The sequence below is a fragment of the Cylas formicarius genome, unplaced genomic scaffold (assembly GCF_029955315.1).
Source record: "Cylas formicarius isolate icCylForm1 unplaced genomic scaffold, icCylForm1.1 PGA_scaffold_10__41_contigs__length_53128322, whole genome shotgun sequence".
Taxonomy (NCBI): Eukaryota; Metazoa; Arthropoda; class Insecta; order Coleoptera; family Brentidae; genus Cylas; species Cylas formicarius.
This window is the reverse complement of record NW_026844214.1, coordinates 21,350,962-21,378,599: the sequence shown is the minus strand read 5'-3', so window position 1 is coordinate 21,378,599 and position 27,638 is coordinate 21,350,962. Positions and strand designations below refer to the sequence as shown.

General features: G+C 34.8%; 2 protein-coding genes across 4 annotated transcripts in view; one reads left to right on the top strand and one right to left on the bottom strand.

Moving 5' to 3' along the window:
- The window catches only part of LOC132700937 (nephrin), a 746,572-nt gene that overhangs the window by 646,441 nt on the left and 72,493 nt on the right, over positions 1–27,638 (top strand). Inside the window, exon 3 of the mRNA XM_060668540.1 lies at positions 8,342–8,550. Within this exon, the coding sequence (XP_060524523.1) occupies positions 8,342–8,550 (209 nt within the window). The remainder of the gene's footprint in view (positions 1–8,341; positions 8,551–27,638) is intronic.
- LOC132700946 (uncharacterized) lies at positions 23,503–26,539 on the bottom strand. Of its 3 annotated transcripts, none has more exons than XR_009618702.1 (4): positions 25,975–26,539; positions 24,658–24,888; positions 24,279–24,563; positions 23,503–23,678 (listed from the first exon to the last, which is right to left on the bottom strand). XR_009618702.1 is itself a non-coding variant. In XM_060668556.1 (4 exons), exons 1-4 carry the CDS (start codon positions 26,377–26,379, stop codon positions 23,665–23,667), a joined length of 936 nt encoding a protein of 311 aa, XP_060524539.1. In that variant the 5' UTR covers positions 26,380–26,539; the 3' UTR covers positions 23,503–23,664. The 3 variants fall into 3 exon arrangements, 2 of the variants coding, with proteins under 2 accessions (XP_060524539.1, XP_060524532.1); XM_060668556.1 differs by having other exon boundaries at positions 24,279–24,888; positions 25,975–26,049; positions 26,143–26,539; XM_060668549.1 differs by having other exon boundaries at positions 24,279–24,888.

The window sequence follows — 27,638 nt, the reverse complement described above, 5'->3', positions numbered from 1 at the left end:
TAAAACTTCCTGGTCTTAGCCTTATCCATACGATACGATAATTATCAAGGGTCCGGAGAGTGGCAGTTAGACGGACGAGTACTTGTCTAAAATTAGAATCATAGTTATACTGTTCCGAACGATGTACGACTTTCACGAGATCATCTGCTATTTAACTTTGGTAAATTTTTATTAAGACCTAACCGCAGGCCTACCTGGCTTGGGTTTCTCTTTGTAACCCTCAATAAATAGATTCGCAATTAAACAATGACGTTTCAAAACAGTACTTCGTGCATACAAATGGTGAAAGCTGGCGGATTTGTGTAGAGTTTCATAGGTGATATTCCTCGATTATTATTAGTCCATGCAGTGAAAAATCCATTCAACAAAATTGAATAATGTTAGTATTTGGTTAGAAATAAATTTTAATAAAATATATATGGTTCCTCAATAAAAATGGCCCACTGAGTCTTGCAAAACAATTGAATAACAGTAAGTTGGTAATTACTAATTAACATAAGACGGAACAGAAATTATTCCAAAGCTTCGATGGCTAAGAACATAGTGTTTCATGAAACTGCCAGCATTCTGCGATTTCATCAACCCCCACAAATCAACCAATAGCAAACTGGGAAAACATCCATTATAATTCAATTATCTACATAAGATTTTGTATTGCTTTCCTGGGAAAATATATTAAACCCTTAAATTGAAAATCAGTTTAAGCTTTCTAATGTATTTTTAGTATAGATCAACCTATCAATGGCAAATACAACTTAAAATCGAGCAACCTCAAGTAGGGACTGTTTTAGGAAGCACACTAATGTGAATTAATGTAACAGTTTAATCAAAGAAAATTTCCCTACTTTTGAAATAAAACAGTCTTATCACCTGCTGAAAAGAATGGTCCCTTTCGCTGTCAAACTCATTCCGAAGTGAAAACCATAAAAGATTGTAAAACCGGTATACGGTTCGGCGAACTCTACTTTCCGACAGTTGTTATTGAATATGGCTAGTGTTTTCTGCTGCCGAGAAACCAATTAGTAAATTTGGGGTTTCTAAAAATGGTAAAATTATTATTCTCAATGCGATCAAAGTTCTGCGTCACCAAATATCAACATTCGGAGTTGCAAAAATAGTTGAAATGTGTTTGAATAGTACTGCGCAAATAGACGCGGTCCCATCAAGCCATCAAAGGAAAGTTCAAGAAGAAAAGAATCAGGAAAAAATTTTTAATAGACAAAAGATGAAGTTATCTACCAGGAAAGACGATATTTGACAGCAGTTTGGAAAGGAACACTGGAATATTTATTATCTGGACGAAACTTAGGTAAATGATGGATATAATAAATAATATTTATTACAACTTATCTATTTCCATATTATTCTTACTTATATATGTTTTATTTACTTGATATTAGAATACTATAAATCACAATGATATGACCATTATTCTAATAAGCTACCGATTCGAAGTGTGTAGGTCTTAAAAACTGAAATACGGAGAACCTGTCACTGCAATTTTACATTTAATTAACCCTTCGCAATGAGAAACGAAAAATCGGCACGTCATTTCATACTCCTTGCCTTACCTTTATAGTACCATATTCAAACCCCATTTACAAGTTTTTATACTCGCTGCCAGCTGTCAATAAGAGTCGCAAAATGTTTACGTAATTAACAAAGTTTTGGGGGAACATCAATCGGGTATCGATCCAAAAAACGGAATAATCATTAGTAGAGGAAGCAGCAGCAGCACCGACTCCGGAAAACTTGACTGCTCCGAACACAAAACTCTCCCCATTGTTTCTCTATCCCCTAATTAATACGCCGAATCCATTGTTGGATCCACAAAAGAGAGAAGTGTCTTCTTAACAAATAGCGTCCCGATAGTTAAACGGGATAGTATTGTTCCCGGGGAATAGGTAGCCTTTAAAATTGGCTATATTTTATTTCAGTTCTGTTCCATTGTTGTGTCCGTTGATATGCCCCGGCGCAATTTGCATTTCGCTTTTACTGATATGGCCGCTACGGAATTGGTTCGGAATACTACCGCCCCTTTTGTCCCCCTCGTTTCAGATTTTCCCTTTTGTTTATTTTACAGTTTCCACTACAGGTTTTGATAGCCGAGACCATCGTGCGGCTTGGCGAATAAAATCCTACGGAGCTTCTTTTGCCAAACAGAATTTCGGGTCAGGTGATCATTGCTTTTCTTTTGTTTTGTTATCCTTTTACGGCGATTTACTTTTCACACCCCGCAACTGGTTTTACAGCCGACGCGTAATCACACAAAAAACGACATTGGAATTGACCACTCAAAAGAAAAGAAAATATTTTGTATAAACACCTTTAATACTTTGAGAAGTGACTGAATCTCAAATAGGTGCGAGAAAAAGTCTGTGTTGCGGTAAACCTGCAGTTTATATTTTTAAAAATTGATATAAATAAATTAAATAAATAAATAAAACCTCCTTTATTTTAAGCTCGACGAAGGTCAGCTGAGCTGTTAATTTAACCTAGTATGTAACGAGACAATGCAAACTTAACTTAGTATTACCAATTTTACAAAGATATGAATCAAGCCATAAATCAAAATAGGAAAACAATAAAAAAAAAACAATATTAAATAAAGAGAACTAACTAACAATCTAGGTAGTTTCCCGCAAGACATATTTTTTTAAATGAAATTTAAAAGCGCAATGGGAGAAGCAGCTTTTAGTCATGGACTTCTTAATTTTAGGTATTTCATACTGACAATTGAAGCGGGTTCCACGGATATGAATGCGATTTCTACAACTCAGTTTTTCCAACAAATATGAGGGGCATCCAGTTTTGAGCAGTTTGTGAAGAAAACAAGCAAAATGTAATTCTTCTCGGCTCGATATATGTAACCATTTTAAATCGTGAAATTTATGACTTACATGACCTCTTCGTTTAAGGTTATAAATAAATCGAATACAGGAATTCTGTACTTTATGTAATTTATATTTTATCAACACATCCATAGACAAAATTACAATAATTTAAATGACTCAAAACCTCAAAACTTCACAGAGATATTTTTTTAATCTAAAGTTCAGAATATCTTTACTTTTATAGATGTTGCTGAGATTAATATAAGCGTTTTGGAGATTTTTGGAAACCTGTTTACGAAATCTAAGTTCATTATCAATGATGGTACCTGGTCAATCTTCAAAACTGCCCAGCAACGGCAACATCGCGAGCACCGTAAAAAAAAGGGTTGCCTGCAAAAAAGGGATCGGCGCTGCCGACACTTAAGAGAGACCGCGGGACGCTGGTCTCGATTATTACAACCCGTGCTAGCAAACGTTAAGCTTCGTTATTCATTTTCATATGTTTTTTCCTTTTTTTGTTAGTTGTAAAAGTTTGTTAAGTTGTAAAAGTTAAAAAATAAAGTTATCGAAAAATACAGTCCACTCAATCGAACAAGAATCAGCGCAGCAAATAACGTGGACCTACGTTAAAACCCACCAGTACCCAAGTTTTTACATTCGTCAACAGCTGGAATTTTAACCCTATTTATAAAGATATCCAAGTTTTGGGCGGCCCAAAATATATAATGCAGACTTATTCAGATTAAATTTCAAGCCGTGATCATTTGAGTATTTAAAGACCGATTCCAAGCACTTATTTAGTCACCTTGCAGCGTCCACTACTTCAGACCGGGAAAAAGAAATATGTATTTGCATGTCATCGGCGTACCTGAAAAAAAGAGGTCCTAATAATGAGCCTCGAGGGACCCCCCCCCCCCCCCCCCCGACAACTACTAAGGCTTTCCATCTAATATTGTCAATCGAAACTAGCTGATATCTGTGATCCAGATAATTACGAACCAATTGAATCGTCTTAAATTTAAACCCGTAGTATTTTAGCTTGGCACAGATCATAGCATGATTGAAGGTATCGAAATCTTTACTATAATCTGATAAGACCAAAGCCGATGTTTCCCTTTATCTGCTGCTGAGAGAATATCATCCAAAACTTTGAGCAATATCAGTTCAAAAAGTGAAAATCTCATTAACTCAATCACGGATAGAACTTTTCTTGACCTTGCCTTGATTTCTAGGAGAGGCACTCATAAATTATGGAGATTTTTATTCGGAGAAAAGTTATACTCCGTGGACAAAAGAGGAGTAGCGATAGCAGATTTAGTTTCATTTGGTCCCATCAGTGTCCTTATATTTTTTCACCAAATTAAAATGTTCATGAATCCTGATGGATTTCTTCCTTCAGACATAAACTACAGTTTAAAGGCAGTACTCAGTGTATTGTTCGTTTTAAAGGTTATAGATAAATTCTTACTCTTGAACAACTTAGTCAGGTGTAATAAAATAATTCTGAAAGCTTTTGATTTTATATGACATGACAATTTGAACTTGTTGGCGACTTTGTAAAATAAGTTATTGTCAGAGCGAAGTGTATAACCGTTATTTCCTTCGAAATTAATTATGAGCGGTAACTTCCTATCCATAAGATTCTGTTCTGTATCTCAAAAGGTGCCACGTTTAGAAAATAGATGAGTTTACGACTTGCCTCTCAGAATGGAAACAACATTAAGGATCACCTTATAATCTGAACCCCTGTAGTTTCCTAATGCACCGTATGTCGAACTATGTCATACCAAAACACAAGACAGCCAGATGCAAAAGCTTTTTCTTCTAGAAAGAGCCAAAACTGTTTAAGCAGTTAGCGTCCAGTATTAGGAAATTACCATCTACATCTATATTTAATAGACATATGTATATATGCATGGACATATTAAATCCAGCATGCCTATATATTCATTTATATAAACCTCCTTTTTTTACTAAATTGTGTATTGTAATAGTGAAATATTAGAATATATTACATTACTTCAATTTCAAAACATAAGCACCAGTTTTTATTATTTATTATCATAATTTATCTAATTATCAACAAAAAAAATCTAACAATACCAGTCAAACATGGAAGACTTATCTAAAATATAGGTTTTGACTTTTGTACAAAATATTTTAATTATTTTGATGTTCCTTACAGTAAAATTTAGTGAACATTTAGTTAAACATCGCCACTTAGTCTATGTAGTATAATAAATAATATAAATAATTTATTTATATTATTTATGTACCTTATTTGGAATAAGTTGAGAATTATAATTTTTAATTATCCTTTAACTAACAAACTTCGCCATCTACAGTGTAGAAGCTTACGGAACTTTAAAATTGTCGCCGAACCAACAAACAATTTACATATACGCGGGCCGTACATCTTCGAAGTTTGTCAAAAACTCGCCAAACCGAGAAACATTTTTCCAATAAAGCGCGAAACTTGGGCAGTTACGTAAAGTCGCGTATCGAACCTGAAACTATGAGTACATCCAATAACTATAAATCTCGGTATCGCGTATGGAATAAGAAGTGCCCTTCAAAAATAGCGCGCAGCGGACTCAGGGTATTTGCAAAGGATGTCCCTGAAGTCCGTCGACGACTCGTATAAATCCGTAAGGCGGGCGGCGTCCTTCCAAGATATATAGAGAGTCGAGTACAGTGCAAATATCACGGATGTTGGGAGAGGAGGGCCCCATTGTCGGATAAATAACCGAAAATAAACAGACACAAGTTAGGGGGGTGCTTTATACGTCTCGAACTTTCTCGATATTTCGAATCGAAGACGAGATTTATTAAGCTCTTATTTGGAGTAGTTGCTGCTATATTTCGTTGCTAAATGCGCGAGAGTAATAAAATGTAAATTTGCGATGACAGGGATCCTTAAACAGGGTGGACAACTTAAAGGTTATATCTAAGAGTTCAGATAAATTGTAGTGATACTAATGATAGTTTCTCATAAATTCTGCACTTCAGTTTTTAAGTTTTTCACAATTCTAATTGTTTGCAAATTAGGGTCACACTTATTTGCATACATTAGGAAGACGAGTTTGGTGAATAAAAGTAATGTAACAGTGGCGTTACTGTAGGTAGTTTATTAGAATAAATACGATAATAACTATTCATCATTATAATTATAAAGATGGATATGTTAATCGTTCTATTATGAGGTAAATAAAAACTTAGATAGAAGTAAGAAAAATATAAAAATACCTAAAGTGTAATAATATTGTTCAAAATAATATACTATTTACAGTACTTATATTTGTAACTTTTAGTTATTCATCTTTCCAGTCAGACAAACTATAGTCTTTGATGTCCAAGTAAATAATAAGGGGATCTACAAATCAATAGCTTCCCACAATTTACCTTCAAAAATTTTCTTTTTCATTTTAGGCATTATCCAAGGTAGAAATTTTTTTTCAATTAAAACTGAGAACGAATTTTGCCAACGACTACCCGAAAGTAACCATAATTCTAGTTTTGAATACTAAGGCACAGGAGCAGAACATAGTGCTAAGAATTTATTCATTTAGAAAATTAATGGGACTCATTTTGCAATTATTTCCATAACGGGCACAACTACTCTGCAACTTATACAACATACTTGGCACGCGTTTCACTAACTAACCAACTATCCAAGGCACGGTTCTTGTACACACCGACTACTATCCCTGTCGAATGACCACGCTCGACCATAAACGAAATATCCTTACCTTATTCTGCGATACGCTAGATTTCAGATTGACTAAAAATTGAAGCGTTCGTAAGCGTCTGCCGTGAATTTCTGCTTGTTTTTGTATACCGATTTTTATCATCCATAAATTCCTAGTTACTCTGTAATACACAGGGGGGCCTAAAACAAGTGATTCTATCAGGGGAAACAAATAATGAAAATTTCATGTTACAAATTGAGCACAGGTACCTAAATCCCTAAAACAGGTAAAACAGGTTTTAGGTAGCTATGAGATTTTCAACAAATTCTATTGAATATTTAGAAAATTTGACAATGGATTAAATCTATATAGCTATTAGGTAATATACTATGGTAAAAATTCATCTTCCACGCTACGTTTCATCCACTAAGTTGCACTTTGCGCAATTTGGTTGGTAGGTCAAGTATTATCAACATATACAGAACCTCTATATGTGTAGTGGCTATATGGTAAGAGCTATTTTGTGATAGTTTCCGAAAATTCCACAATGCGTGAAAAAATTTGTTTATTTTTCACCAACAATGTGACCTAAAATAGACAGCATACGGACAATTAAATAAAATGAATTCTGATTTACAATCATTGAACGAAAAGATATTGGTAGAGTCATAATTTTTGGCAAAATAGCAAGAAAACGATCACTTAGTAACATCAGACCGTCAGAATTAACAACAACAAAATAAGCTGACGTCGTAATTGGTATTTTAGAACAGGGAGGTTCTTATGGATATCCTCCAAACTATGACGTACTGGGACACTTTACAGTTACACTGTAAGGGTGCTGGAATCCTAAAAGACATTTGGGCCAGAGTCGTTATACATTATAAGTAGTTATAAAACAGAATCTATAGTACGCCCACGTGACAAAGACATACGCTTTACTCTTAATAATAATTTCTATTAAAAAAGGTATCTCAGAAAAGATGAGGCGAATTGCGAAAAAATCAAAACATAACATCAAAACAGTTTTTAAGTCAGGAGCGAATATAAGAAGTGCTTTGATGAAAATGCTGCATCGAGAGCTGTGATAGCACAGCAATAGTCAGAGGTCCCTGGTGTGTACAGCGAACCTCACTCGAAACTGTAATAAAGTGCACCGAACTTTTGAGATGTAGTTTTGCATTAACGGCCGAGGTAATCTTATTTACCACTGTCCATTGATAGGTTAGAAACTGGAGGGTCTGGAGTATTTAAGCGAGCTGGGTATGAACCGGGCGCTATGAGTATAAGTCGCAGCCGACTGGAGTTTTTGTTAATTTTCCGAGCATAAAATACTTGATAGAAAATGATTGTATTTACCGGATGACACTAAAATTTTAACTACATGTATGATTGAGGTAAATATCCGTTTATGTCAAAAAATATATACATCACTTCGGTTTGACCAGTTCACTATTTTAAATGCAACCTTGTACTCATTCTATTGTTTTTTTTTTTCAAATATATCACAACTTGACATTTGCAAATTTGAAAATGACCGAGCAATCGGAAAAATTTATATAAACTAAATGTTTTGAATGAATGAAATTAATATTGAATCTGTACCATGTGGTTTTGAAAAATCTGTGACAAATTTATCAAAACCAAGAAAGTCGCATAAGAAAAAAATTCTAGTTCAGATCACACGACACATTTTTAAAGTGGAACACTAATCAAAATTGGTGAAATGGTTAGTGTTGACATTAATGTCATTAGTGGTACGGAATGTAAAAAATTGTGATAGTTAATAATATCTTATTAATTTGCTTTAAATTACAGTTTCGACGTCAGAGGAAAGCCATTATCTCAGGCGCGACACTGGTCCGCCCCGGAAGTTTTTGGGACACGTGCCTATTTCCAGACGATCTCGGAACCAGCGCAATTAGTTATCGAGGACGTGCGGAGGCACGACGAGGGCATTTACAGGTGCAGGGTTGACTTCAAAAACGCCCAAACTCGGAGCGTTCAATACAATCTAACTGTAGTTGGTAAGTCGTTTCGCAATTGTTCTTTTCAGACACATTTTCAGACTTTCAAAATTTATGTTGCATGCCACTAAGTAATAATTTAAAAATATAAACTATTGAAATTGCTAATTTTTGAGGTTGTTTTATAAAATATATTTTTTTTCAAATGCAATTGAAACTAAAAATATTTTCATTTTAAACGATAAAGTGAGTCATAATTTTTTGACCTAGCCTTGTATACTGAGGACTACACTGAAGTCTACGCGAAAAGGTATATAAGCGAAAGCATTTTCAAAAGGCTCCATAGCTCAAACACAAAATGAGTACAAACCGCATTTTTCTATAGCTAAAGATAACTGAGATATTCAGCGACGAGAAATTACGCCTCAGGCAAATATTACCAAAGCATTTGCTTAAGTTTCGGACTAAAATGCAATAACGATGACCCAAAACTTTGATTTACTGATAGAATCTTGCTGGTATAACTTTTTTCGAAATCATGTAGTTCCGAACTACCCTTTTTGTATTTGTCCTTGTATTTGACGGAGCTTTTATTTTATACTTTATCTACATTTCATTGTCTTACCAATTTTTCTTCTGCTTCTAAATTATGTCTTTTGACTTTGGTTAATTTTAGTTAGTTTAGTTAGTTAAAATGCAAATTTCAATTTAGTCAGGATCTTGAAATATTTTTTTTAAGTCTAAAGAGTATTATTAAATATAAATTATGCGTATGACTTGCACACAATCACAATCAAAAAATTGTACAATACAATACTAATAATACAACAAAGCGGCAATTAAGATAACAACGCTATATAGTATAGGCTAGCTCATACTGGCGGTCAGAGAACACAAATCCACACAGACTTAATAATGGTAATACTACATCGAAACTTATTTTAAATAAAAAGATTACACAATCATTTGTATAAAAGTGACAATAATGTTGTGTGTCACCAGCGTAGGCATGTATTTTGCAATATTTTGTAGATTTAAGCAAATCCGATGTATGTATGTCAGTTGAATTTCATTGCAATCAAGAATTTTGGAACGGACTTTACAGAGGCCACAAAGGGGGATAACTTTAACCTGGAGCGTGGGTTAAGCCGACATTGTGCTACACTTTCTATTCAGACGCGAATACGTTTAAAAGGACATCACCGAATATTAAAAAAGTTAGATCCGGGTAAATTCATCGGATATGATATGCGCGAAGAGGGTGTCTGCTCTTTGGATGCTACGCCACAATTCCACTCTGAGCCTCATACGAGGAAAGCAATCTGAATATCGACGTTCCCCGTTTTGAATGTGTCGGGTTTCCGATTTCATTTCTATGCAGTTTATTTACTATAATCATAAGTTTGAGCTGTTTGGATTCTAGTTTATGCGGATCTTTAGGAAAATGTTTGTTATTCGGTTGTGGCAAGTTCATATTAATAAACTCATCACCAAACTATCAAAAACACTTTTTTGATTGAAACTTAACAAGAAATCTCTCGACTTATAGTTGCTTGGCTGCCTATTATGCATTTCCTTCTTCCAATATGTCTTAGAAAGCATTGGTATGGGGTCACTAGTCAAAGTTTGTTCAAATATTTAGCGTTGCTGTGTTAGAGTTATTAGAGAATTAAAATAGTGTGTAATATCTGTAAGACAAAATCATTCATTGATTTAGAACGCGCAGTAATGTGCAAAGGGAAGCCGACTACATTGAAATAAAATGTCAGAAAATTCTCCCTTCAACAAGGAAAAATCTGGGAGAGGGAGAATTTATTAGAGTTGCAAAGAACTAGTCGCTTAGAAATACGTTCTTCTTCTCTGATAAGTGAATTTCCTATGTTTTCATTGTTACTCAAATATTTATGAGAATATTGATATACTAACCAATGTATACATAACTTTTAATTCTTTGTAAGTGCTACGCATTTAATTTAATTAATAGTTCATTAATATAGTATAATATAGTGTGTAAAGAAAATGAAAAGGCAGGCAGCTGTGTGCTGGTTTTAAAAAAATATAAAATATATTGTAACGAACTACCCGGTGCGACTTTCCAGAGGAAACTCAAATATTCGAAATTCGATTAGAAGATGTTGCAACGCGAAGCTTTATTGCCAATGTATTTGGTTTTAAAAAGTTTCTTTTTTTGATTGCACTTATCCCAGAAGATTTTGTTGGTCGCTATCCGAAACAATTGAGTGGTAATTTTCCCGATTCAGATTCTAGGGTTGGCTAGCCAGAAAATCCTTCGTCCAAGGGCTTTTTTGCCTTCTATCTTTAATAAAGATACATTGTAGTAGCTCTTATCTGCCTTTGTTCCTCATTATGTGACCCTGGGGTTGTACTCATCTTCTTTGACACTTTTTAGTTGCTTAATTTATAGTTGGGTTCATGGAATCTTCAAGATAGTTCCAAAACATGGAGTTTCGATATGCTTTCTCCTTTCAGGGTTCATGTTTCTGCGCTATATATAAATACGGAGAACACATAGTATCTAAGGAGTCGTATTTTTGTATTTAATCTATTGTGTTTTCTTTAATGGTACTAATCAATGATCCCATCTTCAAGAAGGCCCATTGGCCTTTCTAATCTCCAATGCCAATTTCCAATTACAATTGAGACCGATGCTCATAATTCCTTACAATGTGTGACTCGATTGTCGCCTGATTTATGTAAAAATTTGCTCCCCTAATGAATTCTTTGTCGATGGTCATGAACTTAGTTTTACTAATGTTATTATCAAGGCCATAGGTTTTACTTGTTTCCATAATTTTATCCATCAAGTTCTGTAGGCCCTCCATTCTGTCGAAAAACAATATTGTATTATCTGCATAACGCAGGTTGATAAGCCTGATTATTGAGAGACCGTCGTCCATTTTTCTGTAGCGTTCTAAACTGAGATTTTAGACATTCCGCTGGGATTTCCTTAGATGAATATATATGGATAAAAATTCCTGTTATTGATTTTATTTATGGTTCATCCAGTAAATTAAGTATTTCCATTGATACTTGGTCCAGGCTATTTGCTTATTTCAGGTCCTGTGTTACCTTAAATGATAGATTGGCGTTGTGCTCTTAGATGCATTTTCTAGCCTTGTGACACTGGCTATTAAACAAGTGCTTATGAACCTGGATGATCGAATTTCTGTAAGCCAACTCACTGTCTAATTCTGAACCTGCAGAACCTGTAGAAGCCTTACTGAACTTTGAAAGATCCTCAAGAATAGAGCGTAGCAAAAATTAAGGAATCGGATATCCCTAAAAAAATCTTATTGTTGATGTCAGCAATTTATGCTAGCAGTATTTTATATTAATTTCTCAAATAACTAATAATAAACTCCTAGTTGCAGTTTCATAAACAGTAAAGGTTTGCTGAAGACTTGATCTTTTGAAGTCTTTTAGAATTTTTCTTTCTCTAAGATTGAAGCATTATCACTGTACGAGCTTTTCCCCTATTCGTCGGCAACGTGCTCAGTATTTAAAATATTTGAATAATTCTGCTGCGTTATTTTATGGCCATGTACTTTACAATTCATTCCCTTCCAACTCCTTCCTGAGTCACTCCACGTCCATAGCAGTTCGCTACGCCACTGGTTGCCGCTAAAGGATTTAACCGTTTTAACGCCTGACAGATGCGTTTCATTAGCGAGGAGATTTGAGAGTGTCGAATCGCCAGCTGGGGTTTGCGACGACTCGCCAAACTAAAATCTGACCCTGTCGGACCCAGAATTGTTCCTCACTCCATCCCTTTATTCGAACTAATAGAGCGAATAAATTAGCATTTGGGTTACAGGAATTCCGTCGCGTTATTAAGCGACGTTGATTTGTTAACCGAATCGACCAAAAAGTGGACCTCGGTTGCGGTAAACGACAATTCAAAAACCCTTAATTTATATCCGGATTCATGAGAAGTTGTACTTGTTTAATACCAAGTGTCACTATTTTTCAGGCCTTCTAAAAATCAACAAACTCTGCGGCCTAGTAAGCCGTAGCGATTATGAAGTCTATTGAAAATAGTTGTTAAACAATATAAATGCAAACAAAAAATAAGGACGAAGCTAGAAAATGCATCTAAGAGCACAACAAGAATATATCATTTTAAATAGTACAGGACCTGAAGTACTCCCCGAAGAAATAACTGCAGCTCACAGACAAATGAAAGATGGAAGAAAAGCAACTGACCTGGACGAAATACTTAAGTTACTGGATGAAGAACAAATACAATAAAAAGCAGGGGCAAACACCTGTGGACACTAACGTACAATAAATTTGATAAGCCCCATGTTAAAACTAATTCCAAAAGTCATCGAGGATTTATCGCATTTGTGAGGCAAATGGATCGCACTAAATCGATAAGAGAAAAGTGTTTTTTAGCGTCTAAATGCAGAGATGTAAACTGCAACGTTTTTTTCATATCATTGGATTTTCAAAAAGTTTTGATCGTTATTATTATATTCAGTTTGTACTCTGACTACATTTTTGAGGAGGCCTTAGGAGACATAGATGAAGATCTTTCAATAAATAGTGTCAGGTATTAACCTGCGTAAACTAGTGTTCTCTGACACAACAGAAGGCCTACCGAACTTGATGCATAAAATTACAGAAACAAGTACAACCTATGGACTTGATTTTAACACTAGTAAAACTACGTTCGTGATCATTGACAAAGAAAGTAAATTTTTACATAATTCAGTCGACAATTAAGCGAGTCAAGCATTGCACGGAATTATGATAAGTGAATCGTGGGATAATTCTCAGGAAAATCGCTATCGAATTCTAAAGGCGAAGGCGCCTTCTTGAAGATGGGCTCAGTGATCGAGACCATCAAATACAACACAATACATTAAATACAAAAAAATACGACTCCCTATATGCTATGAGTACTCAGTACTTCTACTTGGTGCAAAAAATGGACCCTGAAAGGAGAAAGCAAATCAAAGCCCCATGCTTTTGAACTATGGTTGTACAGAAGGATCTTCAAGATTCCATTAACCCAACTAAAAACTAATAAACCAATAAATGTTAATCAAGATGAAAACAACCCCACTGTAACATAATGAGAAACGAGCTACTACAATGTAGCTATATAGAAGATAGACCTACGGTTGTTGCGCTTGAAGATCAGGAATAAAAGATTAAATTAGCTGATTATCCATCAATAATTGTTGTTGAAATTTTAATGTTTTTTTTGCTCTTTTTTGTCCGTATCTGGCTTATACTAAACAGTTTGTATTTGCAAACTTTTTCATGCAGCAGTAAACTATTTTGTTTTTGCACGAAATTTTGCATTAAACCAACATTGTCTAGATTATTATCATCACTTTTTGAATTCAGTTTTAAGTAAATTTCGGGCGTTTATTAGTACATTATGCCACAAGTGTGCACAAGCGTTTATTTGGCACGAACAGAGTGCAGCGGTGTATACTATAATTTTTCTATGAAAATTCAAGCCGTGCGGTAATATCTCCGAAAACAGTCCATTGTTCCCAAACCAGTGCGGTAATATCCAGGAAATATCCGAAGTGGCTCGGATCCGTGGGAAACTAAACTGACGTGGTAAAGTGACGCATGCTAGATCGATGTGTAATTAGACATTTTACAGACATGAGGAGAAAAACTTTTTTATCATATTGACTAGCTTTTCGCTGTTATTATTTTTCTCCAGTAGTGCCCTTCTCCTTTTTTCTTTTTTTGATTTTCACTTTTTTTTTAATACATACTATATATTTGTTCTGCAAAGTATCTCATAAATAATGGTTCATGACAAAAGACGTAATTCTTTAGGTAAAAATATTATGATTTAACGAAACTTACCTTATTTCAAAAGTTGATATTAACCGAGATACAATAATTCCTCAAAAATTGTGCAGGTCGGGATTTTTTGATATGAGAAATCGATTTTCGAGAATACTTTTGGACAAAAGTGTAGAGGGCGCTATGTATGGTACTTTTCGTGCATTTGACACTTCCTAACTTTTTTGCGTCTTAGTGTACGCAGATTTTTAATTTTTAAGTGAAATAAATTTCCCCTTGAGTCGCAATTTTCGAGAAATTCGCATTTGAGATTTTTGTTGAACCTAATTGAACAGTTACATGAACATGCAAAATAGTTCAAAGTAGGCTTTGACTAATATAATTACAATAAAATACAGTAAAATAGTGACGAAAACAGATACTATAAAATACCTGCAATTTTTTTCAAAGTAGACTTTGACGAAAACAAATTGCGATAATGTGTTTTTTAAAAGTTTTGGTTAGTTTTCCAATTCCAAGACATAACTTGTTTTCCAACGTGGAGATGCGCGGCACGATATGTTTATACGCACAAGAGCATTATAATTTGCTTTGAGTTCATAGATGTATCCAAACCGATGTAAAAATTTTTAAGAATGTAAATTTTTTTAAGAATATTTATAACAGACTCGGCGAAACTAATTGGTTCCGCCTCATGAGGGATTTTGTGGAGCGACCAAAAATGATAGCACCCGAGCTGGAAGAGGAAATTCTAATCCAAGTAGCTGAAAATTAGGAAATTAGCACCAAATTAATTGGCATTGGGAACCGGAGTGAGCAAATCTACAATTCGTAAAGTTTTTCCCCACGAAAAGCTTTATCCTTATCCCTTTACTCCTGTGCAAAATCTTCTACCCAGATTGAAATACGTCACGTATAGTAACGTAATTAAAAATGATCCGTATATGTTAGCTGCATTCCTACTATTTTTTGATGTGGATCTCAAAATTGACATGCTATGACGTAACCACACAATTGCTCTGACTGGACTTTAGAACCCATTGAACTACCACTTAATTTTAACGGCGAGCTGTACCTCAATTTTCTTTATTTTATATTTTATTTATATTTTAATTTGCCGATTGTCTGGATGATCCTTAGACTTAGGAAGAATAATGATTTTCATGCAAGAGACTACCTAAATAATCAATTTCCTTATCGTTGGTCTTGGGAGTCAGCCAGTTTTTCAATAAACCTATCACTAAATGCATCATAGTAACGGGAAATCATTTTGAACATTAATTGCAGAATAGAAACCTATAGTTTTAGTTTTTGCGTTTTACTATATTTTAAAATGAAATTCGTATTTCCATAAATTTGTTTTCATTGCAGTGAAAGTTTTTTTCGGTCTCTTATAAAAATCTTAAAATAAATAATCTTGAAAACGCTGAAATTTTTCAAACTGTGCGAAAATATCAAGGCAACAATATATCAAATCAATATATCAAATCAAATATCAAGGCAACAAAAGATTGAGAACAAAATAAATATTACCTGAACGTGAATAGTCCACAGAAAAGAAATAAGTATCAGGAAATAGAGTTCCTAACATGTTAATATAAAATACAATGCGAAAATAATTTATTAAATCCGAGATTTAAAGCAACATAAAATTATGAATCGCGCAACTTAAACATTATTTTACCCTAGGGATAACTATAAAAATGCAATAGTAATATTGCTAATAGTTAAAAAAAAAACAAAAAAACGAGAAACAAAACTGCAAAACAACAAAGAACTGTCTAATTAGATTTCACTACATTTATTTCTAGAAATGTCTGCCACCGACTTCGATACACGCCCTAACACGGTCTTTAAACGACTGAGCAGTATTCGCTAGCGTTTCATGACTAACACTTTGAAAGGCAATCTTTTTAAGATCAGGAGATCTAAGTGGCCATCTAATCGAACAATCTTTTCCTGTCCAAGTGGTTCGAAATTTGATGGGAATGATATGCAGGAGCTTCATTATGAACGAACCACATTCTCTACCTCGCTTCGTTTGGAATAGTTCATAATATGCGTCCTCTGCTTTAAAAAGTGTAAGTAAACTTGACCATTCAATGTATTTTCAAAAAAATAATGAATAAAAAATGACCATAAATCCAATAACACTCTGTATAGACGATAACAGACGATAAAGTATAAAAGGGAGTATCTACTAATGCAATAATATGCAGGGTATTGCATTAAAAAATATATAAATTTAGTTTCCCACTTGGAATTTGTTCTCAAGTTGTAGTTATGGTAGCAATAATATACACTAAATTAGTTGTTGCAAATTGAAAAATTCCCAGAAACACATAAGTGTAATAAACGATTTCTTTGCCTTCGTTGCCTCATTCCCTTTCGCTATAGTTTTCGGTTACAGCGTCGCAGTCCAGACCGCTGATAGGCGTAAGTAAAGTGAGTAATTGTAATAGTGATAGGTGAAGAGTAAAGTGTAATGGTGCTAGTAGTGTTGTAATTCAGATTGATACTTTACAGTCTGTTTCAGCAAAGTTAATGTCAATGTTAAGTGTTAAAAATATAATCCCAATAAACGGCAGTTTATTTTAACATTTTATCTAAACCGAATATTAGAGTACAACTGAATTAATAAATTGATTTATAAAAATATCTTACCTACAGGTTGCACACGCGAAGTAGTAATAAGTATTACTGAAGAGTGCGGAAAATAGCGGAAAAGATATCACCAATCCTTGGAGCTCCCGGAAACTATTTGTTATAGTGCTCTTCGGTGCTATACCATCTGGAAAAAAAAGAGATAAAGTTGGAAAGGGGAGATAAAACTAAGCCTACGTTTGCTTCCATCGGATGCACTACAAAATTGAAAATATTTTTTTAAATTCGAATTAAATCGTCTGCAACTGATCAACTAGTCATGCAAATTCGAAGTTTAAACGCTTCTGAAATTATTGCTTGAGACAATTAAATATTGTATTTTGGTTAGTTTTGACATGATAGCTAGTGATTTTTTCGATTTTGAAGAGAAGCCTTTTGAGGTAATTTCAAATGATACTCTTTATAGTCTACATGAATATAGAGAATTTGTCAATTGAAATTGTAGGTGATTGAGCACCGACTGCACGGCAACTGACAAGATTAATTACGAAACTTAAAACACTACATAAGAAGTTTTGCAACAAGAATTTGAATAAAGGAGAAAAAGCTACGCCAAGTATCAGGGGTGTTGCCTATTTAAAAATGTCTTATCAGTTCAATCAAATAATAATATAATATAATTTCACTATTTACACTACTCAAACTATTTTGAATACATACATACATACATACATACATTCCTACTTACATACATACATACATACATACGTACATACAATACTATTTGTACACTTGTTCACTTAAATTTAGGGTTTTGGATGAGCACTATTTTTGGTTATCTCAGGCGCTACTATAAGAAATTAAGTAGATAATAATCTAAGTTTGTAGGCAGAGTTCTGGAATGACGTGGGTACCGGACAAGACGAGTAGAAACTATGGAAAATGATGCCCAACCTACTCTCCTTCCGGCCAGAGCGACACTAAGAAGTGATTGCGGTTTTGTAGGCGTGACAAAAAGACCTTTACAAGTGAGGAACAAAAAATACCCAACAATAAAATGCGCATAAAACGCACAAATACTGTGTGGCTGACGAATGGGTAGACAGGCATAAGGTAGACAAAAGCTAAAATCGTCTGTAAGGAACAGCAGTGGACTAGGAGGAAATTCAAAGAAACAGCAGTCGCCAGAATCCCAAGTGTTTGAGCAAGCCTTTTTTAAATATTAAGAATGTTTACTGCGAATTGAATTGTAAATAATAGGCATAAGCGCTCCGTCAAGCATCATTAATTTAGGCTTACACTTAACCGATTAGAACGTTATATAAGAACATAAGAAAGACAATGAAAGTTCAAAATATCTTATTTCATCAATATTTATCATTGCCTATGACTTTCAAACCAGCACTAGATTACTAGTCTTGATCAGAATATGCGAAGAAGTACTTAATTATACATCTATCTCAAGAGAATTCGATAATTTCGCCAGCGAGAAAGTTGGACCGGCATTAAGGCGACCGAATTGATCATAATATTTGATAATGGGAAAATGGCAATGCAATTCCCCCGCGTTGTATCTAATGTAGGAAAGGCCATGGGGAATACGCGAATTCAATGCATGGAAATTAATTTACAGCGTTATCAAATAATTGTTCCCGAATTCCCATAATCAGAGTATATACTTAGTAAGTTGCAGCCTCTCTATTCGGAGCACCTTTCAACTTTTTCCAAGCATTTGCTTAGAATCAACTGCCTGCGCTAATTCAATAGTACATTTTAACAATTCAAGAGGGACAGAATTTCTCTCTCGCTAATTAATATTTAAAGCTCCGCAATCAATCTTTTTTATTAATGATTCTTGAATTAATATGTAATTAAGGAAAGCGTTTTCTTAAAACCCGCCCCAAATTAATTGGTCCGCGGGATCCATAAATAACACGACCCCGAAAATAAATTTGATAAACGACGTAAGTCCGATGATGATGCAGCTGGATTTCGGGGCCAGACAAGTAGCCGTGATTGATAAAAGTTAGCGGGATGTTTAAGAAACAACTATTTCTCAATTTAAAACAAACAGTTTTAGAGGACGCAACAATTTGGTAATGTACTATATCTCTCTTAATTATTATTATTTTGAAACAATGTTTTAATGCGTTTAGAAAAATGTAAAGGTCTACAAAAGCAGTTTCAATTATACTGGGTGATTCATAAAGACTGGAGATATCAGCCACCAGACACACATTGTTTATACTATAATAATAAAAATTCGCAACTTCCGCTAGTTTCACAGCATTATTTAGATAAATCGATTTTTTTATGTTCGAAACATGATGATAATCGGAAAGAATGCTAAATTTTTCATAGAAAACATGCTCTTGTTTAGGCCGCCTAACACTATCGGTTTATGACTTATCGGCATTAAAATGTTTTTATTTTTGTGGATCTATAATGTAATAAGTGTGGTTTAAAGTATTTTTTTATTCAAGTAAGTACGGACAGAAAGGAAAATAAACTAATTTACTAAAAAAATAAATAATTATCTCCTTAACTTATAATTTTCCCTGAAACGTTACAACTGTTACATGAGTCTTAACGACTTTATTAGATTAGAGATTATTCAATAATACCTGTATATTCCTGAATGGTTATAAACATTCCGATTTGCCTATAATTTATTTCCAAGAAATCAACGACTTTTTATTTTACACATGTAGCGCAAAAAGCTTTATTAATCCAGAATTAGCGTATAAATATTTTCCGAATTGCATAGTAGTAGCAGTAGTAGTAGTAGTAGTAGTAGTAATGACCATTCCACTATTACTTTCATTTAATTGCCCTGATCAAGTACATTAATTTTATCTCTATAATTTACCTACAAAATTTTACGGACTCATTGGAGTAGACCTCTTGAAATAAATACATGCGAAAATAAATATCAGTGATTTTAAACTTGAAACACCTTATATAATATTATATAATTCCTTTATATTATCAACACCATATTGGAAAAATACATAATAAGAAAGTATCTAAAAACTTATTCTGAAATTATAATTCCCCCTAGAACTTCACAAAAGGTTAAAATAGCAGTGAAAAAAATAATTGATTTATTTTCTCACACTATGAGTATTAAACCAGCTGCTATAGTATATTATGCAACAAGTGCGGTAAACGGCATTTGACTCATGAGTTTATTTGACATGAGCGGAGCGAGTGTTTAATAAACAGCGCCATATAGATAATGTCAAAAAAGGCAGACGCATCTGGTAAACGTAAATTAAAATGAATCCCTCCAGAAAATTCCCATATTAGACAAAATAATCAACAATAAACACAACCAACTACTTCTTATTCTATTTGTATAAAATATAAAACCGAAAATTTTAATGGTCGTAACATTACGAATGCAATAATTCCCGAAAATTGAACTATTTTGACTAAATTCTTTGAAGAACATCTAAAGACTATGAAAACATATGTTCACTTTTTTTTGTAACAAAGCATTTTCAATAATGTAAAATAATGGAATGTACAAAATTTATTAATAATGTTAACCCAGAAGAAGGAGAAATGTTAATTCGTTATAAACATGAAGGAAAAACAAATCATAGAGGCATCGATGAAACATCTAAATTCCTAACAAGTAATTATTATTGGGGATCCTTAAAATCATATACTAACGATTGTGAAATTTGTAAACGAGCAAAATATTACCGAAAACAACCTCATCAACCGTTGATTCTTACAGAAACATTATCTAAACCATTTGAAATCATTCATATCGATACATTTCACGTAGGAGGATAAATATTTCTATTATAGATAATGGAACTGAATTTGAAAATGATGTATTAAACTCCTTATTAAAAATACATAATATAAAAATTCACATCACCAAATCGTCACGAATCTAATTCCCCTACAGAAAGACTTCATTCAAATCTAATAGAATATTTAGGGCTAGTCAAAAAATCCCATAATAAATCTGAAATAATTAAGCTCATACCCTACGCAATTGGTATTGGTATTGGTATTAAAGGGGGGCGCCCTCGCGGGCGTCCATGCACTTAGGCCACCAGATGGGCCCGTTGTGCCCCCAGACCGCTCTATATGGTATAGAGGGCGTCCAGAATGCCGCCCCTCCTAGAAGGTCAGCAACTCCTTTAGCCCAATACCATGCACTGAGTCTGGATCGATGAGTGCCGTTCCGAAGACTCCCAATCTTGCCCATGTCAAAGCAGGGCACTCGGTGAGCAGATGATACGGGGTCTCCTCCCCTTCCATGCACCACCTGCACTCCGGGTCGTCTGCAATGCCTAGCAAGCAAAGATGCCTCCTAAGCCTGCAATGTCCTGTGTAGGCCCCTGTTAGTGCTCTACACTCCCTTCTGGTCAGTCTAAGCAGCTCCTTGATCCGAGGGAGGGCGGGCCCATCCATCATAAGCCTCGCCTGACCCTATGCAATCATTGCCTATATTAACTATACATTCAAGCACAAATTATACACCTTTTGAATTTGTACTGGGACACACTGATACAAGAGACCTTTTAACTTTAATCCCCTCACAAGTTTATTCTGAATATGTTAATTCTCACCAAACAAATACAATACTCCTGTATGATAAAAACCATGATAGCTCTCTAATTAAGAGACAAAAAATTATCGATAAAATTAACGAAAAGAAAAAACCTATTGAACCTCAAACCGGTGTAACAGTTTATGAACGTATCGAAAATCAAGCAGGTAAATTAAATAAAAACAATTCCGGAAATTCAAGAAAATAACAAGAGATCCAAAGCGAGAAAACAAAAAAAAACAATTCACGTTAATGTGACTAAAATTGTGAATACTGTTCCAGATGGCTCGGATTCGTTGGAACAACACGACGTAGAATTCTACAAGATAAACGATTACCCTAGATCAATTTGGAACTGTAAAAAAAATTGCTATAATTCAGAATCAAGCAAAATTGCTAAAAAAAAACTAAAAAATAATAACAATACTCTGCTGAACTAAGAAATAAACGCGACTTATTGAATACAATTGGTTCTGTTATTAAATGTATTACTGGTAATTTAGATCAAACTGATGCGGAAAAACATGAAACACAAATTAAGGAACTGCAAGAAAACCAAAATAAACTAAAAACCAATTCCATTAACCAAATAAAATTATTAGAAAAGGCAATCAATGTGTTTCATAAGGCAATATCAAATGTTTCACATTACCAAATTGTCCTAAAATCAAAAATGCTGCAAATCTAAGAAACATTTAAGAAAATAGCATTAGAACAATCGAACGACTTTGAATATTTTCAAATCTATATAGTCATACACCAATTGAATGTTATGTATAATTTAATATATGAAATACTTGAAAAAACAGAAACCGCTGTTTGTTTTGAATTTTATGTCAATATACCCCTAAAACGATACTTTATACTAAGTGAGAACAAATATACTTTTATGGATCAAAAATGTATTGAACTACAAGGAAATCAATACCTATGTAAAGGGCGTACATTACTTATTTAAAGAACCGACTACCAGGTTCCGTAGGCCTAATGTAACTGAAACTTATGAAGTCCGACTTAGAGAAACCCAAGTTTTTAAAATTCAAGATGGAAAATGGATAGTAACAACTCCAAAAAAGGTGACAACTACTATAAAATGTGAAAATACAATAAAAAGTGTATCACTATATAGATCCTATCTCGTCGAAGCGTCGCCTGCATGTAGAATATAAATGGCGGCTTTCCCAGCTGAACTTCTTCCTAGCTACAAGACGAAGTGCTTCATTAACTTGATAACTCATATGGTTAAAACTGGGGAATAAGAATACCGTTTATTGAACAATTATTGTTATTTAGCAAAAATGGTACTTATTTAACTATTGATGGTAACCTCTACAGATTTCTCAAACGTAAAGGCACAATGGATATGGCGCCATTGTCCATTTACTACTACTTTATTCATTAAATAATTCGTCGTTCCCCAATTCTTTTTTAATTTGGTATCTAAGTTACTAACCAAACAGTTCCTTGTTGTGATATTCTTTTGGCTCCGTGAATAAATTCGCGAAATAGCAATTAAAATTCATTATTAATAAAACTTGTTACACAAAAATGGAACAAAAAATAGCAACGTGTGATCGCACACGTTGCTATTTTTTTTTTTTTTTGGAAAGAGCAATGCCATTAATCAAATGCCACCGAACATAACCTAGTAGGAAAAATGAATTGTTAGTGTAGTACAACAATAGTATATTATGCAAAAAGTGTGGTAAACGAGTTAAAAAGTTTACCGAACGTGTTGCATACTATACTTTTTCTAGGACCGTTAGTCTTTGGGTACATTTTAGCAAAACACGAATACATTCACTGACATGACTGTCAGAATGGACAAACGTCAAAATTCGAAGCATGGGAAATATCTCCGAAAACATCCGATTGCTCCCAAACCCGTGCGGTAAAATCCCGGAAATATCCGAAGTGGCTCGGATTCGTGCGAAACGAAACTGGCGTGGTAAAGCGACGCTTCCCGCACGCTAGATCGGTGCGTAATTAGGTTTTTTTACAGACGGGAGTAGAAAAATACGACACCTTCTAAAGGCCGGTCCAGACACTCCGTTTTGCACAACGTTTTAAATCCGCGCAGTTTTAAGACGGAATGAAACCGTTGCAACTTTGAGCGTCCAGACGGTACAGTCTTGACGGTGCAGTCTTGTATTTTCCGCTCAGTTTTGTGTGATATCGCCATGGAGGAGGTTCTCCTGTGGTCAATTTTCGCCTGCTGTATTGTAAAAAAAAAAAAGATTGGAACACATCAGAGGAACCGTTCGTTCAAAATGGTCACGGAAATGGCTTTTAAAAAGGCGGGACTTTTCCCATATAAGATTATTGAGTGAATTACGTGACGAACCTAATGATTGGCGAAACTACTTGAGAATGGACATGGACACGTATATTTACTTATTGGAATTAGTGACACCGCATATCAAGAAAGAAAATACTTGTATGAGAGCAGCAATATCACCACATGAAAGGCTAACAGCAACTTTAAGATTTTTGGCAACCGGCAGAAGTTACAAAGACCTGGAGTTCACAACAATTATATCAAAACAATCGCTAAGTGAAATCATTCCCGAAACATGTGAAGCTATCTACAAGGTGCTGAAGAAGGATTACTTGAAGGTAAGAAATATTGTTATTTTCCATAAACGATTTATTATTTAATTGAACATTATAAACTTTATTATTGTAGAAAAGTTATTATGGTAAGCAATAGAAATGCACGCAAGTATACTTCAGTTTGGTTGAAATGATGACAAGTAGGTTCCAACGGGAGAGTGGGCAGGGGCTTGGTGGGCGCGTGTCTGTATATCTTGTTCACCTTGCTGTGGGATGATGCATGAAACTGCCGGAATTTTCCCAATTGTTTCATACTCCTGAGTGTGAGGTATTTGTTCTGGGGCGTAGTTATGTGGCATAGGCTGCGGCTGCTGCGAGAAGGAGTGGTATTGTCCAACTTGTGAAGAAAGATTTTGTTGCATTCTGATTTGATGTGGCGTATTCTGTTGAGGCCAATAATTCGTGGCATTCATTGAACCAAAATCATCTTGTCGCTGGCTTTTCATGTCAACAATTCGAAAATTTCTGGTAAGCGTACCCAACTCAGCTTCGAATAAAACGTCGGAAATTAGTTTCTGAGCAATTATGTTTTGTGAATTTGGGACTTCTCTGAGTTTATTAGCCACATGTTTTCCGAATACCTGAAATGCATCATCTGCCTGTAGCGATTCCAGTTTCTTCCCTATCACCTGCAGGACTTCAATTGTGCCATCATCATTCCCAACAGCCTTCCTCTTGTTACGAGTTAACTTGTGCGAGGTATTGACAGAATGGGAAGTACTCGTAGATGCTTCGGAAGCAGGAGTAGCAGGGGTAGTAGCAGCTTCACTGGGCCCACTGTCAATAACAGTTTCTTGCACATCGTCTTCCACCTGAAAATATTAAACAATAAATGTATTATTGATCTCCATATTTTTATTATTTTTACAAATTTTCAATGATGAAACTCTTGCAATATTTCTTCTTTTTTTGTTTTGTTTCAGTTTCCCAAGACTGAAGAGGAGTGGATGGAAGTTGCAGCGGAGTTTGAAAGAATGTGGCAGTTCCCTCATTGTTTAGGGTCAATTGACGGAAAACATATTAGAATTGTGCCACCTAAAGGAAGTGGGTCCTATTATTTCAATTACAAAAAAACACACAGTGTTGTTCTTATGGCAATAGCCAATGCCAATTGCGAGTTTTTGTATTGTGATATAGGAACAAACGGTCGGATCTCAGATGGAGGAGTCATAAATAACACTCAATTTTATGAAAAACTCGTTAACAACGAGTTAAAAATTCCAAAACCCCGATCCATTGGAAGTTCAAACAGAGTTTTAAGATATGTTTTTGTTGGGGATGAAGCCTTCGCTATGCGTCCAGACCTTCTCAAACCATATCGACGAGAAACATTAACAAGGGACCGAAGAATTTTTAATTACCGCCTATCTAGGGCGAGGCGTGTTGTTGAAAACACATTCGGCATTTTGGCTTCCCGATTTCGTATTTTCCACACAAGTATTAATTTAAAGATGCACAACGTCGATACTGTAGTTCTTGCGTGTTGCGCTTTACACAACTTTTTGCGGAGAAAGTCCCCCCAAAACTACACCCCTCCAGAAAGTATGGATCAGGAAAATATTTCTAAATGTACTGTTCAATTAGGTGAAAGATGTAACCCAGAATTAGTGCACGACCTACAGCGTGGACCAAGAGGCCACATGTTGAACAATGCTAACGGGGTCAGAGATCATTTCAAGGAGTACTTGAACAATGAGGGGTCTGTTCCTTGGCAAGATAGATTTATAACTTTAAACAATGAATGGCGTACATAAATAATTATTTGGTACTTGTAATTTTTTAGTAGACACTTGTAATAAACATTGTAAAAGCTGATTGTACCTATTAAATAAAAGAATATGTTTCAGTTAATAAAGCGATTAGGTAATAATAGGAAATTTTGTTGTTTTTTTTCTTACCAGTTGTGATGATTCGTCGCAGTTTACAGACTCTTCACTTTCGTCCATGGTATTCCTCGACGGCCTTGGTGTCTCCTGATCATTGAGAAAATGCAGCAAATCGAAATACCACAGAGATGGCTTGTAAATTTCGTCTTCTCCAGCCCCAGATCGAATCGATTTGTTTACCTTTGCCAATTCTTTGCGATAAACGCTTCTCAAAGAATTGATTTTCTTCACCACTGTCTCCCTGCTCGCGTTGACATCTATTTCTTTGAACTTTTCAACCAATCTCTCGTACGCTTCCCCCTTTTTGTCCCTGTCACTGTACTCTTTAGATTTAACTCGCCAAAGGCACGGAAAACTTTCATAATGTGAAATAAAATCCGTCAAAAACTCGCGAGAACATTGCCGCAGATCTGCCATGGTCGGATGATTAGAGAAAACTGAGGAACAAAACGGATTGGAAAACGGAGTAAGTGTCCACACGCAACGACATGTCTGCGCAGGTCACGGTTTTCAGAGCTCACGAGATCAGTTATCGCTGCAACTGTGCAGTCCTCCCGACGGACTCAAAACTGCGCAGTTTTCCGGTCCACACGCAACGTTTTGTCTACAACGTCTTGAACTGCGGAGACAAAACGTTGTGCAAAACGGAGTGTCTGGACCGGCCTTAGAGTTTTATTAAGTATGATTGTTTTTGCGGTGTCATAAGAGTTCTTTTTGGTTTACATTCCAAAACATCCTATCGAAAAAATAGTGGTTACTATGAGAAAGATATTCACACGATAATGTGGTTAAAATTGGTTGACCGTTACCGTTAATTGCACGATTTAGCAAAAATTAACTCCAAACAGAATTGCTACGTATTTCTGTCGCACTTCCCATATAGAACAAAAATTAACACGCAAATGTCTGCACGATTTATATCGAGTGGCCAAAAATGGCGAATATCCAATTAACGTGGTCGAATATTTTGTTTTATTCGGTAAAGGGATAATATTAAATGCCTTACTAATTAAACGGGAAAGTTTTAATTACACAACGAACGCGCGGATTTCACAGATCCCGACCGCAAAACTAATTTGCCGCTTTGTTCATACTTTACACACGCGGTACAAAATGTTTGGACCGTTTTGTAACGATAATACTGTGCGTGCCCGTTTTGTTTACTTTTGCAGATTGTTCTGCTTCTAATAGGGTGGTTGTAGGGTTATGGTAACTGTCGACATGATCGGGACTTTACCCCTTTGACCCGAAGAAACCCGTCTAGAGTTAAAATAATAAGTTCGATTATTATAATTTCAAAGTAAACTTAGACGCTACGATCTAGCTATTGCAAAAAATCACTAACCAATAACCAAAATAGAACATTTTTTATTAAAAAAATTTAATATACACATTCCTCAAAAATATATTCACCTAACTGGTAAATTTAGTTGTAGCTCTGGGTGGATATATCCTACACTGATTACGTGTATGAAATTAGAGAAACTACTATTTGGCAGGGTGCTTTGTTTTAAGGTTCACCATTTTTACTTTTTGAAATAAGCAAGCGTTAAAATAATTATTGGAACAAATCACTCTAAAAAAGTTCAATACGAATAGGGAAAATGGCACGACATCTTTATTAACAGAATGTAATATAGCCCTAAGAATATATGGACCTTACTGGCAAATTTAGT

Excerpts from the sequence above, each read along its gene's own strand:
- LOC132700946 (XM_060668549.1), bottom strand. The coding sequence starts at position 26,379 with ATGGCAGATCTGCGGCAATGTTCTCGCGAGTTTTTGACGGATTTTATT. Across the intron at positions 24,889-25,974 it reads GCGACGAATCATCACAACTG|GTGGAAGACGATGTGCAAGA; the intron begins GTAAGAAAAAAA and ends TAATATTTTCAG.